Below are 17,990 nucleotides of genomic sequence, written 5' to 3' on the forward strand. Positions count from 1 at the left end.
TTTCTTTGTTTTATATGTACATGCCATGTTATTAAAACCTTTGCAAACTTTATTAAAGAGTTGTACGTTAAGTGAAAGTTTACAGAGCAAATTCCTTTCCTATTTGGTAGTTTGTATAGAAAGTGAACAAACATTGTACATGAAACATTGGTTTCATTCCCCACAATGTGTTAGCACTCTCCCCATTTCTGCCTTACGCCCACACTGTTTCCTTTTGTCCTGATTTTCTACTGCTTCATGCCTTCTCATCTTTTCTTTTGGGTAAATGTTGCCGTTTAGAGCACATATAATTCATTGTTCTAAGGGGCATGTTCCTCTCAGATGTTATTTTTTATTTTATGGGCCTGTCTATGCTTGGCTGAAAGGTAGTCTCCAGGAATGTCTTCAGTTCCAGTTCAGAAGGGTGTCTTAGGGCCATAGTCTTGGGTGTTCCTCCAGTCTCTGTCAGACCAGTAAGTCTGGTCCTTTTTCTGGATTTGATTTTTTATTCTACAATTTTTTCTCTTCTCTGTCTGAGACCCTCTGTTGTGATCCCAGTTAGAGTGGTCAGTAGTGGTAGCTGGGTACCATCTAGTTATTTTGGTCTTGGGGTCATGTAGGATGTGGTTCATGTGGTCTATTAGTCCTTTGGGCTGATTTCTCCCTTAAGTCTTTGGTTTTTGTCACTCTCCTTTGCTCTGGATGGTAAGAGACCGATAGTTGTATGATAGGTGGCTGCTCGAAAGCTTTTAAGACCCCAGACGCTACTCACCAAACTAGGATGCAGAACTTTGTCTTTATGAACCATGTTGTGCCAGTTGACGTAGATGTCCCCCGAGTCTATCGTCCTTCACCTTTGAATCTAGGAACTTCGTCCCATGAGGTGTTTGGTTATGTCTAAGAAGTTACCCTGACTTTGTGTTCTATTGTCTATATTAATATATAAGCAGCACCTACAGTTATGTGTGTAGAAATACCTGCTACCAAACCTATATCTGCGGGTGGTTATGTTCACCTACATCCGCCACACCCCTTGGTGTATCTATCTGTGTATCCATTTTAAATAAGTATTTGTTAATATTATTGTTGCAGGATTGTCTATGGTATAGTAATTACTATTGTTGCCCTTTGTTCTTACATTCCTCCCATTCTTGGTCATGTTCTACTGACATCCCCCATATCGTGTATTGCCTTTCCCTTCACCAGTATTAACATATATCTTCTATCTACTTAGTAATCGCCCCTCCCCCCCCGTCACTGGTAACCATCAAAGAATTTTTTCTGTGTGTGTGTAAACCTTTTCTTGTTTTTTTATAATAGTCGTCCCATACAATATTTGTCCTTTTATGATTGACTTATTTCGCTTAGCATAATGTCATCCAAATTCCACCATGTTGTGAGATGTTTAGCACATTCTTTATTGTTGCATAATATTTCATTGTGTCTATGTACCACAGTTTCTTTATCCATTCATCTCTTGACGGGCACTTAGTTGTTTCCATCTGTTTGCTATTGTGAATAATGCTGCAGTGAACATGGGTATGAATATGTCTATTCATGTCACAGCTCTTAGTTCTTTAGGGTATATAACTAGGAGTGGGACTGCTGAGTCATATGGAATTTCTATTTCTCGCTTTTTAAGGAAGTGCCATATGATTTTGTATAGTGGTTGTACCATTTTACATTCCCACCAGCAGTGAATGAGAGTTTCAGTCTCTCCACAATCTCTCCAACATGTGTTATTTTCTGTTTTTTTGATTGATTAGTGCTAGTAATGTTGGGGTGAGATAGTATCTCATTGTAGTTTTGATTTGCTCTCTGTAGTGGCTAGCGATTGTGACCATTTCTTCATGTGTTTGTCAGCCATCTGAATGTCTTCTTTGGTGAAGTGTCTGTTCATATCCTTTGCCCATTTTTTATTTGCATTTTTTGTCTTTTGTTGTTGAAATATTGAAGTTTTCTATAAATTTTAGAGATTAACCCTTGTCAGATATATCATAGCTGAAAATTTCTTCCCAGTCTGTAGGTTTTCTTTTTACTGTTTTGGAGAAGTCTTTTGATAAGCATAGGTGTTTAATTTTTAGGAGGTCCTATTTATCTAGTTCATCTTCTGCTGTTCGTGCACTTTTAGTTATGTTTGTTATTCTATTTAAGCCATGTATTAGGGCCCCTAGCATTGTCCCTATTTTTTCTTCCATGATCTTATAGTTTTATATTTAGGCCTTTGATCCATTTTGAGTTAGTTTTTGTGTATAGTGTGAGGTAGGAGTCCTATTTTCTTTTTGTGCTTTTTTTTTTTTTACAAAAGGACATACAGTTTTACCAGCACCATTTGTTAAAGAGACTGTCTTTTCCCCATTTAATGGACTTTGGCCCTTTGTCAAAGATCAGCTGTCCATAGGTGGATGGATTTATGTCTGGGTTCTCAATTCTGTTCCATTGGTCTATATGTCTGTTGTTGTACCGGTACCAGGCTGTTTTGACTACCATGGCTGTATAATAGGTTCTGAGATCAGGTAATGTGAGGCCTCCTACCGTTTTCTTCTTCAGTAATGCTTCATTTATCTGGAGCCTCTTTCCGTTCCTTGTAAAGTTGGTGATTAGTTTTTCCATCTTATTAAAGAATGCTGTTGAAATTTGGATCAGGATTGCATTATTTCTGTAGATTGCTTTGCATAGTATTGATGTTTTCAGTGTTGAGTCTTCCTTTCTATGAACATGGTATGCTTCTCCATTTATTTAGGTCTCTTTTGGTTTCTTGCACAAACTTTATTTTTAATGGTTGTCTAATATTGTGTTTGGACCCTCGGTGGTGCAGTGGTTAAGCACTTGGCTGCTATCCAAAGAACTGGCAGTTCGAATCCACCAGCTGCTCCTTGAGGCAGTTCTACTCTGTCCTGTAGGGTTGTTATGAGTTGGAATTGTCTTGATGGCAGTGGGTTTGGGTTTTTTTTTTTGGTAATATTGTGTTCCACCACTCATCTGTCAGTTTGTTGTTTTGTGGTGGCTTGTGTGGTGCTACGATGCTGGAAGCTATACCATTGGTATTTTAAATATCATCAGGATCACCCATGGTGGAAAGATTTCAGCAGCGTTTCCAGACTGAGACAGACTAGGAAGAAAGGCTTAGAGATCTACATCTGAAAATTGGCAGTGAAAACTCAATGGCTTACAATAGAATATTTTCTGATAAAGTGCTAGAAGATGAGCCCCTCAGGTTGGAAGGCACTAAAAAAAAGAAAAAAAAAAAGTGATGACAACAGTAGCCTCAAGAATACTAACAATCTTGAAGACGATATAGGACCAGACAACATTTCGTGCTGTTGTACATGGGCTTGTCATGAGTTGGAGCTGACTCAGTGGCAACTAACAACCGTGAAAATATTCTTTCTCACTGAGAGACCATCATTTGTTAATCATTCCCCTAGTGTTATTTTGTTTGTTTTTCTTTATTGTAAATACAGCATCAGTGAAGTTCTTTATACATGAATTTTTATCCACATTTTAGATTTTTTTTCAAGATTATATTCCTAAAAGAGAAATTACTATGACAAAGATACAATAAATATTTTTAAGACTGAATTGATTTCTCGATAACTGAATTAAGATGCCACCCAACTTGAATCATATGTTTTTAAATTATTAAATGCTGCTTCCAGCTTTTTGGATTAACAGAGTATTAGGTTATTAGATTTGGGTTTGACTTCTAAGTTTAAAAGAAGTTCAGCTTTCTACGCAATGTAGGAATCATTGTTCTTTCAAACGTGTGAAACCATGATTTTATGGAATGAAAGTTAGCCTTTCTAATATTGTCCGGGGCCAACTGTACTTTGTTATAGAATAAAGGAAATTATTTTACAATGTTTAAAAACTTCAACATAAAATTGTAGGAGCATAATGGATAAAAGAAGTAATTTGTAATGTCAGTTTAAACTGAAACAGGTATCCCATTTTTACTACTAAGAACTCCCACCTCCTGCCAAACTTACAAAAAATAGAAAAGCCAGAAGGAAAAAAAAAAAAAAAGAAGAAGAAGAAAAAAGGTAGTATCAAAACTAGTCAACTTACATTAAATTAAAACCATGAAGGGAATATTTTGCAGTTGTTATATTAACATGAAGTATACCTTATCCATTTAATAAAATGTGATGGTCTTAAAACTTCACTTGACAATATTGTTTTGGTTGGTTTAGATTTAAAAGGGGGCGGGGGAATAGGCTTTGACAGAGATGAAAGACATAGAAAAGGAGGTATTTGCTGTGACCCGTGTTCCAGATATGACATTCTCACTCTGACTGTCAAGCTCTTAGCTAGGAGGAAGCATGCTGCATGAAGGAGGATCTGCTGAAAAGAGTTGTTTTTAGTGGCTCTAATGAGAGAGAAGTCTTCTCAGTAAAGAAGTGTGAGTTAAAGTCTGGATGTAGTTTGAATAATGAATAAGAGGTGGGTGAGATAAGGGTAGTGAAAGTAGACTGCTCTTTGAAGACACTGGTGTAAGAAGGAGAGGAGATGGATACCTTCATACATTAAGAGAGAGGAATAGGGGCTGAGCTTCTCAGGCTGGGTAGACTTGTGCAGATTTTTAGACTACGTGGGAGGAGTTAGTAGAGAAGAGAAATACAATGGATTACTGTGGAGACTGGAAAAGATTCAGCCAGAAGCAAATGGTTAGCTTTGGAAAGCTTTCCTTCACTGAGAAAGACGGTAAAGATAGGGAAGCCATATAAATAAATTTAAGAAGGAAAGGGAGGGAAGGTAAAGCAGCTCACGCCCAATGATCTTTTTTTCTCTAGTTGATGTTAAGGGCTGTGGTTATCTGCAGAAAATATGGGTTGTGAGGATAAGGTTGAGTACATAAGGAGAGGGGCAATAACTGGAGCATGGAAAAGGTAGCTGATTAGGAGTCAGTAAAGATTGCTATAATATTAATTTAACTTGTTAGAAATAATATGTTAGTAATGGTTATGTGATTTTTTGTCGGTAGCTCCAGGCAATGGGAATTGAAGTGAAGAAAGTAAACAGTTCAGTTGATCCTGGGTTGGCAAGAGACACTTTAGTGATGCAGAAAATAAAGTGTGCCTGTTAGAGTATAGTCAAAATGATTGACCTTGTAGTTCTGCCAGATAAGGAGGGAAGTGGAGTCATAAGGGAGCCGATATGGAATGGAAAACCAGGGAGAGGTGGGAAGTGATAGGTTACAACCAGAGACTGCTGGGTAAGGGTGGGAAAAGTGAAATAATTGATGGTAGTGATAAGAGGAAAACTTTACAGCTCAAAATTTCAGAGACAGTAACAGTGTTATGAGTCGGAATCGACTTGATGGCACTGGGTTTTGGGGTAACAGTGCTGGTGGCGTAGTGTTTAAGAGCTATGGCTGCTAACCAGAAGGTTGGCAGTTCAAATCCACCAGGTGCTCCTTGAAAATTCTATGGGGGCAGTTCTCTGACCTATAGGGTCGCTATGAGTCAAAATCAACTCCACGGCAATGAGTTTAACAGTCCCAAGTAATACAGATATCTAGAGTATATCACAGTGAGTCGGGTGCTGAATTAGTGAAAGTGAATTTCCTCCAATGAGGTCAGGTAACCAGTTAGGCTCTGGTGCTGAATATTAAACTAATTGGGATGAAGACACTGTCACCACAGAAAGGAAAACTGAAGTGGCCAGCATCCTTAGAGTGAAGTTGTACAGCGAAGAGTTAACAGCAGACCTGAGACTAGAGAGGCTTGCATGCAATGTTGGTCCTTTGCTGGTATCTGGCAACTTGAATTTTGGAAGGGTTCCCAGCATTCCTAGAACTGCTAAGACTGGCTCACTGTGCCTAAACTGTACAAACAGTGTGGTTTATACTGAACACCTGCTTTCCTTCTGGTAGTCTAGAATTTTAGCACATGTTAGGCAAAGAATTCCTATATGTATGTGAGCAGCCATCAGTAAAAACCTTGTTCACTGAGTCTCTAATGAGTTTCCCTGGTAGACACCATTTTACATGTATTGTCAAAACTTGTTGCTGGAGGAATGAAGCACATCCTGTGTGACTCCAGTGGGAGAGGACTCTTGGAAGCTTACACCTGGTTTCCTTTGGACTTCTCCCCATGTGCCTTTCCCTTTGGTGATTTTTTTTTTTTTTTAAATCCTTTTTCTGTACTAAATCTTGGTAGTGAATAGAACTATGTGCTGAGTCCTGTGAGTCCTCCTAGTGAATCATTGAACCTGGAGGTGGTCTTGGGGACCCCCAACACAGGGAGTGACCTGGAAGGATGAAAATGACAGTAATTGGTGTTTGGAGTAAGGTGGTATAATCAGAAAGCATGGGCATCAGAGGGAGAGGGAATGTACAACAATAGGTTGGAATTTTGCAGTGAGGAGTTAGTGGAATGTAGATGTTTCATCTGGCCCAGAAATTTATTATTTGTTTAGCAAATATTTATTGAATACTTATTATTTACCAGGCAGTGGACCAGGCATTTGGAGTATAAAAATAAGACACTCTAATCCATTGTCATCAAGGCGATCCCCACTCAGCGACCTATAGGACAGGGTAGAACTGTCCCATAGAGTTTCCAAGGAGCAGCTGGTGGATTCAAACTGCCAACATTTTGGTTAGCAGCCAAGCTCTTAACTGCTGTGCCACCAGGGTTCCTAAGACACTCTTCTTACCCATAAATGACTCATTGTTTAGCAGGGGAGGGAGTTAGGCTTGTAAACATTAATTATGATAAGGATTGTTTAAGAGAGAGAATTTAGGGAATATGGAAGATGGAGCCTGGAGAATGAACTGTAGTTGAGAATTTTTAAGGTAGGAGTATCAATTTCAACAGGATTTTTCGTTGAAGTGAAGAAATAGAGGTTTTTGTTTTTTTTTTTAAGACATGCTATAAGGAGGTATTCTAGAAGCAGATTAAGAGAGTGTTGAAAGGAGTTTGGAAGGGGAAGAATCTTTCAGGAAAGGGAAATGCTGAATTGGATGAGAGTTTAGGGTAATAGATTGGAGTGGTTTACACTTTGAGTTATAGCTATAGACTATAGGAATAAGGAGACAGTGAAATGGAAGTAGGCAGATGGGATATGAGTGTAACAAGCCTATTTCAAGATTCCAGTTAGAATTTAGATGTAAAGTTGTAGTCCCTCTACGAAGCCTTACCAGGTATATTACATGAACTTTAAAGTTACCTCAAATTATATAAAAGTTAAATTGGCCTTGTATATGATTTCATTTTTTTTAAAAATGCTATAAAGCCTCCTATTGTAGGACCTTGTGAAGTGGCACATAGAAGGTGTTCAGTATTTGTGGTTTGAATGAATTCTCTTTTCTCCAAGTACTAGTAGACTCCTAATAGTTACGCATGGAATTGCTTATTAAGTTTAATATGTCTTTTATCTTGGCATATTTGCCATTCTTTGAAAATAGTTTAAATCTTTTATCAATTCTAAAGCCATGAAGTACTTCAACTGTGATTCAATGAAAGGCCTTTTAGGTAGTAGAAACATGTATAAATATAGCAGGTGACTATATTTTCTTGCCTACCACCTAATGAACTGACAATTTAAATAGGTATTGAACGGTACCCAAGGCAGTTGTTGGTGGTACTTTGCCAATTCCTATTTCCCTTTTTAATTTTGTCTCTTCCCTTTCTACTTCCCCACTCTTTCCTCTACATTTTTCCTTCTCCCACTTAATTGCTTGTGTATGCAAAGGACATCTGCTAAAATTTACAGCCATTGCTTATCTCCATCAGTAGCATTGAAAGCTAGAAAAATATTGCTATCCCATATATTACAATCATGTTCTTTGAAGTTAGTTTTTAAGGTTTAAATGGTAGTTCAAATAAAATAGGACATGTGAATGATCCACCTATTCTCTTGTTTCTATAACCCAAAAAACTGATTGCTCTTGAGTCAATTCCAACTCATAGTGACCCTGTAGGACAGAGTAGAACTGCCCCATGGAGTTTCCAAGGTAAGCAGACTGCCACATATTTCTCCCGCAGAGCAGCGGGTCAGTTGAAACTGCTGACCTTTTGATTAGCAGGTGAGCGCTTAAGCACTGCACCACCAGGGCTCCTTCTTGTCTATGTACTGCCGGTTCATTAAGTCTCTTATCACTATATAAAAGTTATGATTCAACTGCCAAAATAAATGCTTGTTATATTTCATAAATTGCTGATGCGGTGTTTTTGTCTTAAACTTCCATTGTTATTAAATGTATATAAAGGTACATTTTAGTTATAAAGAACTAAAAAATTTTTTGCAGCAATGGCACGTAATAACATATTCCTTTTTTTTTTTTTTTTAAATAGATTTGGACTAAGCAACAAATTTGAATCAGAATTCCCTTCTTCATTAACTGGAAAAGTGAGTGTCTGTTCATTATTTAGGTACTATTTATATGCTTTAAAACTAGAAAAAAAATTGAGGCATATTTGTTGACATTAATATTGTAATGTTTTTATTTCTTAAATTTTTTCTCTAGGTAGCTCCTGAAGAATTCAAAGCCAGCATCAACAGAGTTAACCGCTGTCTTAAGAAGAATCTTCCTGTCAATGTACGTTGGCTACTTTGTGGCTGCCTTTGCTGCTGCTGCACATTAGGCTGCAGTATGTGGCCGGTTATTTGCCTCAGTAACAGAGTAAGTTGAATCATATATTTTAACTTAAATGTAGAAGTAGACAAACAAGTCTTGCATTATTTAGTTTTTATTTTTTGTATTGAATGAATCACATTATCCTGAATGCTATCCAAAAATAATCGGATCCAGTAGAGGAGTGTTTATGTGAATTATGTTACATCCACATGCTGTTATATTAAATAGCCATTAAAAATTATATTCATAATAGGATAAATATTATAATATATAAATATATATTTTAAGACATAGGAAATTACTTAACAGCAAAGAATAGAGTATAGCATTCTGTATATGTAGTAATGGTGGTATAGTGATCAGGAGTGCTGAGTTACTCTATCACTTACCTCTGTGACCTTATGACCTTAGGCATGTTTTCTAATCTCTTTAAACTTTGGTTTACACATCTATAAAATAGCAATAATCATCTGCCTACCTGAATAGGATTGTTGTAAGGATGAAATAAAATAGTGTCTGTAAAGCTCTTAGCTTAGTAGCTCAAAGGAAGTGGTTAATAAATAATTGTTAGCATTATCACTGATATGTAAGATAGTATCCACAGAAAAAATAAAACCATTACAGTGGTTGTCTCTAGTTGGTAAGATTGTTGGAAATTCTTTGTTCTTTTTATTTGTATTTTATGATCTTGTAATGAGCATATAGTGATTCTGTAATCTGAAAAAATGAGTCATAGTTTCGACTACTTGTAATAAAAAATTCCCAAGATGTTGGTAGAGATGGGGTAAAGTCAGTATAGATTGAATTCATTACATTTTTATTAATTTTTTAAAAAAGTAACAGTAGTTTTATGTGTAAGAGTGAAATATTGTTAAGTTGAAATTGAATACATGGTTTTTGTGTTTACATTCCAAATAATGGAATCAAATACAGAAAATACGGAAAAGCAAGTTGCATTTGCTCCTTGACTTCTGTTTTAAGAGGTATATTCCTACTAAAAAATTTTTTAACTAATACATTTTATTGATAGGGAGGAGGTAATGCATTTGTAATAGAAGTACCCTTGTAATATTTCCTGTAATATTTGTAATATTTATTTTTCTCCAAGAATATATTTTTTTTCCATAGTTCTCACCATATTATCTTCAGACCATAGGAATTTTTTTTTTCGTCTCTAGTGGTCCCTGGACCCACAGTTGAATACAACTCTTATAGTTTAGATCCCCTCACTTTGAGTGTTTCCATTATTCAAATGACTGCTAAACCTTGGTGGTGTACTGGTTAAGAGCTACAGCTGCTAATGAAAATGTTAGCAGTTCGAATCCACCAGGCACTCCTTGGAAACTCTGTGGGGTAGTTCCACTCTGTCCCATAGGGTCGCTATGAGCCGGAATCAACTTGATGGCAGTGGGTTTGGTTTGGTAAGTTGCTGTCATTTAACCCAAGGAATCATGGAGTTTTATTACTGATGGAAACCTTTGAGATATAGTCCATCCTGTTTTTCACTTTTAAAATGAGTAACAACATATTGCAATGTATACACAGTTTAGAATTTTGAAAAGTAAACTTTTTTCCTTTGCCAAACATTCCTAGCAACTTAAAATAATTTTCCAAATGGTTTCATTACCTTTTTATTTGAGACATTTGGTAGATTGGTTATTTTAGGCTATTCCATCTGTAGTTTCAGAAAGTATATTTCATTTAACATTGTAGTATTCAGCTTAAGGTCTCTGTATGTGTGACTAGGTTGAGCCTATGTTTGATACATGTAATTTTACATGAAATCTACTACCTAGTAAGCATAAACAAATATGACTACTGCTTAAAAAAAAAAAAAAAAGTTGGGCATTTCCCTGTCTTGGGAGTAAACTCTCATATAACCATGGACAGAGTGACACTTCTTGTACCTGTGAAGGATGTTAGAGGTCCTGAGAAAGGGGGTGCTTTGTAAGATGATGACAAGATAATTTAGAACAGGGATTTATAACCTTTTATTTTGTCATTGACCCCTTTGGTAATCTGGTAAAGCCTACTATGATTCCTTTCTCAGAATAACGTTTTGAATGTATTTTAAAAAAATTTAATGTATCTTAGATGGCTAAAATAAAATACATAGGATTACAAAGAAAAACCAATTGTATAAAATATAGTTATTAAAATACTAAAACACCTCAGATTTATGATGTGGAAATACTTGTTTATTAATGCATAGAAAATATGATAACAGGGGGTCTGTGGTAGTACGATGTGAGATGGAAATAACTGTGATTTCTGTGAATGATAAAGGCACAGGTCCCATTAGTCTATTGCAGTTAGCTGTGCACATTCATAACTTAAGGAAATAATACATTTCAGTTAAAGGTTAGTGAAAATAAAGATGAATTTCTGTCCCACCCACTTTCATGTGATAGGTCTTTTTAATTTTAGCCATTTCAATTGGTATATAGTGGCATAGTGGTTAAAGAGGTTGGCTGCTAACCAAAAAGTCGGTGGTTTTAACCCACCAGTTGCTCTGCAGGAGAAAGATGTAGGAGTCTGCTTCTGTAAAAACTTACAGCCTTGAAAACCCTGTGGAGCAGTTCTACTCTGTCCTATAGAGTCACTATGAGTCGCAATCAACTTGACCGGAGTGGGTTTAGGTTTTTGAGTATAGTGTAATCGTTATGATTTTAATTTGTATTTTCCTAATGACTAATGATGTAGAACATCTTTTTATGCTTATTTGTCGTTTGTATATCACCTTTAGTGCAGTATCTGTTAAGTTTTTTGCCCATTTTTTCGTTGTTTATTTTCTTATTGTTGAGTTTTGAGAATTCTTTACATATTCTGAATACAAGTCCTTTATCAAGTATATTCTTTGCCTAGATTTCTCTCAGTCAGTGACTTGTCTTTTCTTTCCCCTAACAATCTTTTCAGGAGCAGAAATGAGTGTTTAATTATGATGAAGTCCAATTTATCCATCTGCTCTTTTATGGATTGTATCTAGTAGCTCTTTTCCTAAGTCTAGGTCACAAAGAGTTGTTCTAGAGTTTTGTAGGATTTTGAGTTAATTTTTTTATATGTTTTTATGATGTATGGAGTAATTTCAGTTTTTTTTTATGTAGCTATCTAATTGTTCTAGTAATATTTGTTATAAAGATTTTTTTCTTCACTGAATTGCCTTTGCACCTTTGTTAAAAAGCAGTTGTCCATGTATGTATGGTTCCCTTGATTCAGTTCTATTCTATTGATCAGTTTGTCTGTCTTGATGCTAATACTGCCTTGAGTACTGTAGCTTTATTAATTATGTCTTGAAATTGGGCAGTGTTAGTCCTCTAGCTTTGTACTTCTTTTTCAAAGTTGATTTTGCTTGTCTAGATTATTTGCGTTTCATATGAATTTCAGAGTCAGCTTATCAATTTCTACAAAAAAAAAAATCCTGCTGGGATTTCAGTTTAGATTGCATTGACTCCATGGGTCAATTTGTAGAAATTGGTATCTTAAAAGTATTCTTTAAATCCATGACCACAGTATTTCTTTCCATTTTCTGAACAATGTCTTGTAGAGTTTGGTGTATAGGTCTTGTACATTTTTTTTCAGAGTTATCCATAATTATTTTTTTAATGCTGCTTTAAAGGCATATAAATTTTAATTTTATTTTTTTCCTTACTTGTATATAGCTTTGGTAAATTCACCTGTTAGTTTCAGGCACTCCTTCGTAGATCCCACTGGATGATCTTCGTAGATGATCATGTCTGCACATAGGGTTTTACTTCTTTCTAATCTGAATGCTCTTTGTTGCCTCTCTTTGACTTATTGCACTGGCTAGAATCTCTGGAAAAACATTTATTAGAAGTGGTGAGAACAGGCATCCTTGTCTTGTTCTTGACCTTAAGGGGAAAACATTTAGACTTTCATCATTAAGTATCGTATTAGTTGTAGGGTTTTAGTAGATGCCTTTTTTATCAGCTAAGGAAGTTTTATTCTACTAGTTTGCTGAGACTTTTTGTCAGGAATAGATATTGGATTTTGTCAAATGCTTTTTGGCTCTATAGAGATGATTGTGTAGAGGTTTTTCTTTTTAATTTGGAAATATGTGAATTACACTGATTGAATTTCAAATGTAAAAAACCAGCTTTGCAGATTGAGATGAATCCCACTTGGTCATACGTGCTTTTCTTTTTATATTTTTATTGGGTTTGATTGCCTAAAAGCTCATTTAAAATTTTTTACATCTATGTTGATGAAGAATATTTCTTCATAGTCTTCTTGTAATGTCTTTGTCTGGTTTTGGCACCAGAGTAATCCAGGCTTCATAAAATGAGTTGGGAAGTATTCTCTTTAATTTTCTGGAAGAATTTATACAGAATATGTATTTTTCTTCCTTAAATTTTGGTAGAATTCACCAGTGAAGCTATCTGGTCCTGGATATTTTTCCCTTTTGTTGGAAGTGTTTAACTTCAATTTCATGGGGCTTTTCAGGTCATGTATTTTATCTTGTGTAACCTTTGTAGTTTGTATTTTTCATGGAATTTGTCCATTTTATCCAAATCGTAGAATTATAGACTTAGGGTTGTTCATAGTATTCACTAATTATCCTTTTACTATCTATAGAATTTCTGATGATGTCACCTGTCTTATTTAATCCTTTTGATTCTTGCTTTTATGGTTTTTTTTTTTTTTTTTTTGAAGAGAGACCAGAGCAGTGTTCAATCTAGAACTAATTATTCCCCATTACTGAGGCAAGTCCCTCCTGGGTAGTTCACCCAGTGCGCTGTGAATTATGCTGGATTTTTGAGTGCTGGGCACTATTACCTCTTATCCTTTCTCGTAGTTCTTTGCCCAGCCTCTGGTAGTTTCTTTACATGCATGTGCTGCTCGTGCTCATTTAACACCTAGTAGGGACTTTCTTCAGATCTCTGGAGTTGGTTCTCTGTGCAGCTCTCTTCTGTCTCAGCTGTGACTCTTTAACTCAGAGACTCTGCAAGACTATAGCTGGATTCCCCTCCTTTTGCTATGGCCTGGAATCTCTCTTATGTCAGTATGCTGGGGAATTGTAGACTCATCTCATTTGTTCCCTTCCCCTCAGGGATCACTGTCTTTTATTGCCTCAAGCCTAGTGTCTTGAAAAACATTCATATATTTTGTTTTGTTTAGGCTGGAGGGTAGATCTGGTGCCTTTTGCTGCATCTTGACTGAAAATGGAAGTATGAATGTGTTCTTGTTATGAAAGATAATATTATAGCCAAATCAATATTATTTGACTCAATCACCTATTATATGGTTTGTTAGTGATCACTATGAGTCAGAATCGATTCAACGGCAATGGGTTTTGGTTTTGTTAGTGTTAAGGCTGGGACAAAAATCTGATTTCCCTAGAATTTAGGGTGTCTTATTTATGAAATTAATTTATGTTCTTTTTTTTTTATGTAAGTGATCCTGTTTTACTTTCCTACTCTTTTGGAATGAACAAATAAGTGAAGGAGATAGGCAGTAGTATAGAACTGGGAAGCAACTTGCAATGTAATAAGGTCAGTATTAGAGTATATTTCTCTTACATTTAGGAGACCTTTTTTTTTTTTCAGGTCACTTGTAACCAAATAGAATATAAAATATCTCCACCCTAGGAGTTGATTCACAATTTGCAATATGTTCAGTTATTAAAGGAGACTGGTGGTACAATGGTTAAGGGATCATCTGCTAACCAGGAGGCCAGCAGTTTGAATCCACCAGCCACTCTTTGGAAATCCTGTTCAGCAGTTCTACTATAGCCTGTAGGGGTCAGTGTCACTGTGAGTCGGAATCGACTAAATGGCAATGGTTTTTTTAATATTATTAAAAGTACCTTCGTTTCATGTTATCTTTGAGGAAGTTAGAGTACTCTAATAAACATTGCATAATTTACATTTAAGTGTAATTTTTCGGTAGGTGAAACGGTAACTTTATTTTCAAGTGGGTTAAATTAGTATATGTATGTTCTCTGTCTTGTTTTGGATCCTTTTTTTCCTCCTTAATTTCCAGATGAATATCAAGAAGGGGAAAAAAATAGCTAAGCATTTATTTCTTGTCAGCGTCACTCTCATTTTCTTGTGACTTGAAAGCTTTTACTTTCTCAAAGACATAATTGGAAAAAAAAATGACTTTATACCCTGTTTTGACTGTTTCACAGGCCTTTCTCTGCATCTGGAACACATGTTGGTACTTCTCTCTTGGTCTTTTTGAAATATGAAATTCTGAAATTATAAAGAAATCATAGTCAGAGATGATGTATGTTTTAAATCTATTTCAGTCTGAAGAAAGATCAGAATAGTTTGAAACAACCCATCTGTGAAATCCACAAGCATTAAATCTGTACATTAGCCCTGCTTGGTATCATATAGGATATGGCCCGATTGGGAAGTCAAGATGGGAATAAACCAAAACCAAAAACCAAACCCGTTGCCGTCGAATTGGTTCTGATTCATAGCGACCCTATAGGACAGAGTAGAAGTACCCCATAGAGTTTCCAAGGAGCGCCTGCTGGATTCAGACTGCCAACCTTTTGGTTAGCAGCCATAGCTGTTAACCAGTACGCCGCCAGGGTTCCCAAGGTGGGAATAGTAGACTGAAAATTAGAGAAATGACCTTAGAAGTGACTTTTATGGACCAAGGGGAAGACATTATTGTTGACAAACATCTGTGGAACGTAGTTGATATGTAAGTACCACGCTAGGTGCCAGGGGTAGAAAGTTTTGTATGTTAATGCTCTCCTCAAAGAGTATATAGTCTAGTTGGAGAATTGACTGGATGAGTACAGAGATAGTATAAGTTTATAAAGACTCAGATTTTTCTAAAGTAGCTCCAGTAACAAAAGAGAATAAATAAGTATCATTAAGAGTTTAGAAATATGAAGTAGCTCCCCTATAATCACAAAGTACGTTTGAAGTTTTATATTATATCTCTAACATTCATGTAAATTTTCATTCCATTGCATAATATATATTTATTTTAATAGAAAATGTTTAAAATTACTAATTATTGAATAAAGTTAATGTTCTAGGAAGGTAAGCATATATGTCCTGTGAAATTCCTGTATTTTGCTGTCATTATGCTGCCATTGTGCCATTCTCTGGAAGTTACTCGTTAATTCAGTTCGTATTTCTGAAGTGGCACTTTGGGCTTGATGTCATTTTAGATGTTGAGGTTTTGTGACAGACAGTAAGGTGGTTCCTCTTGTGAACTTAAAAGATAGGCAAAAAGCAAGAAAATAAATATGAGATAATTTTAAGTAGTTTTAAGTGCTTCAAAGACAATAAAATAGGAAACCCCAGTTTTAATAGGTTCTTTGTAAGAGCATAGGAGCTCTCCTATGAATAAAATGCTTCAGCTTCGTTGAATAGGTTTTATGACATTTATTTTGCAAAAACTTTATTTTGTATTTCTTGGCTATGCCTGAGTTGTGATATTATAGCATAGAAAATTGATGTTCAGATAAGTGGAACTCCCTCTGACCTGTATGTACTTTTAGCTTGGCTCATTTTTTGAAGAAAACAAATTCCATAATTTTACTGCATATTGTGTTATAGTATTTTTTGTTTTCCCATCAAAAGTAACTATTAGTTTCACTCTTCTGAGATTTCACACTTATATATACTATCCCAACATTAGTGACTTTATAGAGTGACATATATATATGTATATATAGGATATATATACATATATATATATTCTCTCAGTTTATATCTGTTCTTACTGAAGAACCTTAATTTTTAGTCTGATTATACACCGACATCTTAATCTTGTTAGTTGTTTTACCACCTTTTTTTAGGGCTTTAATCTTTCTCTTACATATTATGACCAGAATTGTGTGGTTTTCTAGAAGTGCTATGTGTGGATTTGTTGTAAATAGTTTCTCTTTCCATTCCTTTTATATGCATATTTGGTATTTTGGCCAATATCAGGGAGTTTTTGCTCAGCAGTAGGGAAGTATCCTGCAACATACGGTGGCTAGGACTTGCACTTCGGAGCTAGAATCAGTTCAGAATGTGGCACTTACTCTGCATGACTGTGACCAAGTCACTTTCTCTAAACCTTAGTTTTTATTTCTCTAAAAAGGGGTTAATCCCTTCCTTATAGTTTTGTTTTTAAGAATTAGAGCAAGTGCATACATTTGGTATAGTGTTTTGTCTTCAGTAGGTGCATAGTTAATGCTTTTCTTATCATTTTATCGTTCTTGGTTTCTGTCTTGTTAACTACTGTATCTCCACTACCTCTTCCAGTGCCTAGCGTATAATTGGTGTTCAGTAAATCTTTGTTGAGTCAAAAATTCACCCAACAACTTGACGGCACCTAACAACAACAAAATATAATTTAAGATATTAACACTTGGTTTATAATATACATCACTCCAAATTGCTAAGTTCCTTATATTTTCATAACTTAAAATATTTTGCTATAAGATGTAAAATCTGTAGTGATATGCAGTGGAATAATAGACTCCAAGGAGCAATTGAAATTTTCTTATTTCACATTTGCAAAAGTAAGTTTATGAAAAAAAAAAAAAAAATTACCAAAGCCCTACACTTTAGTTTTGAATGAACTTTTGTACAGGCAGTCCCCAGGTTATGAACATCTGACTTACATACAACTCATAGTTATGATCTAACCTGGTAAACCCTATTATATTAAAAATTCAAGGTACATACAATGGTTTATAATAATAAAAAGGCGCCTAAGTGCATCAAAACATTGCTATTGTTGTTAGTGTATTACGTTAAAGATGTTTTAGTGTATCTGGAAGTGTTTCTTTAATGTTTTTTATGCATAGAACATACACTGTTGCGGTGTAATGGATTGCTTTTGTGTGGCCTTTCTCACCATGGCCTTGTAATTCTCACCCAGGGACTGTGCTGATAGGGTAATGATAGCCTACAAGGGGATTGATCAATTTTGCCATCCTGCTGAGCTTGAAATAAGCCACTCCAGAAGTGAGAAAGAGAGGACCCCACCACCACTAAGGAAAAAAGAGCCCGTGCATCCTTTGGACCTGGGATCCCTGCACTGAGAAGCTTCTGAAACTAGGAGACAAAAAGAGAGAGAGAGAGCTCCAGACCCAGCAGCAGAGAACTGACAACAGGAGATGACCAGATGGGCTTCCTGGCCTACGAAGAGAGAAAGCTGAGTGCTTTTGGGCAGAGGCTGAGGGTGAGGGAGAGGTGTGCCTGTGAGTATGGCTGGGAAGAGCCTGCCCTCAAGGAAGAACTATATCCTTGAGTGTTTCTGAGCCTGAATTGTAACTGTTACTTCCCTAATAAAACCCATAATCGTGAGTGTGGTCTCTGAATTCTGACCATTGCAATGAATTATTGAGCCCAGCACAGATGTAGAGAGTGCCTTGGGAGGGGTGGTTGGTGTCAGAATTGGAAAAAATGGTGGAGAGGAGAGGCATGTCTGACCCTGACCTCGTAGG

General features: G+C 36.0%; 1 protein-coding gene across 1 annotated transcript in view; it reads left to right on the forward strand.

The window, feature by feature from the left end:
• CHIC2 (cysteine rich hydrophobic domain 2) overlaps positions 1 to 17,990 on the forward strand; it is a 50,260-nt gene that overhangs the window by 21,040 nt on the left and 11,230 nt on the right. The window contains exons 2-3 of the mRNA XM_049886925.1: positions 8,280 to 8,334; positions 8,453 to 8,608. Of these exons, the coding sequence (XP_049742882.1) occupies positions 8,280 to 8,334; positions 8,453 to 8,608 (211 nt within the window). The remainder of the gene's footprint in view (positions 1 to 8,279; positions 8,335 to 8,452; positions 8,609 to 17,990) is intronic.

This window comes from Elephas maximus, chromosome 5 (genome assembly GCF_024166365.1).
Source record: "Elephas maximus indicus isolate mEleMax1 chromosome 5, mEleMax1 primary haplotype, whole genome shotgun sequence".
In the NCBI taxonomy this organism is placed as follows: domain Eukaryota; kingdom Metazoa; phylum Chordata; class Mammalia; order Proboscidea; family Elephantidae; genus Elephas; species Elephas maximus.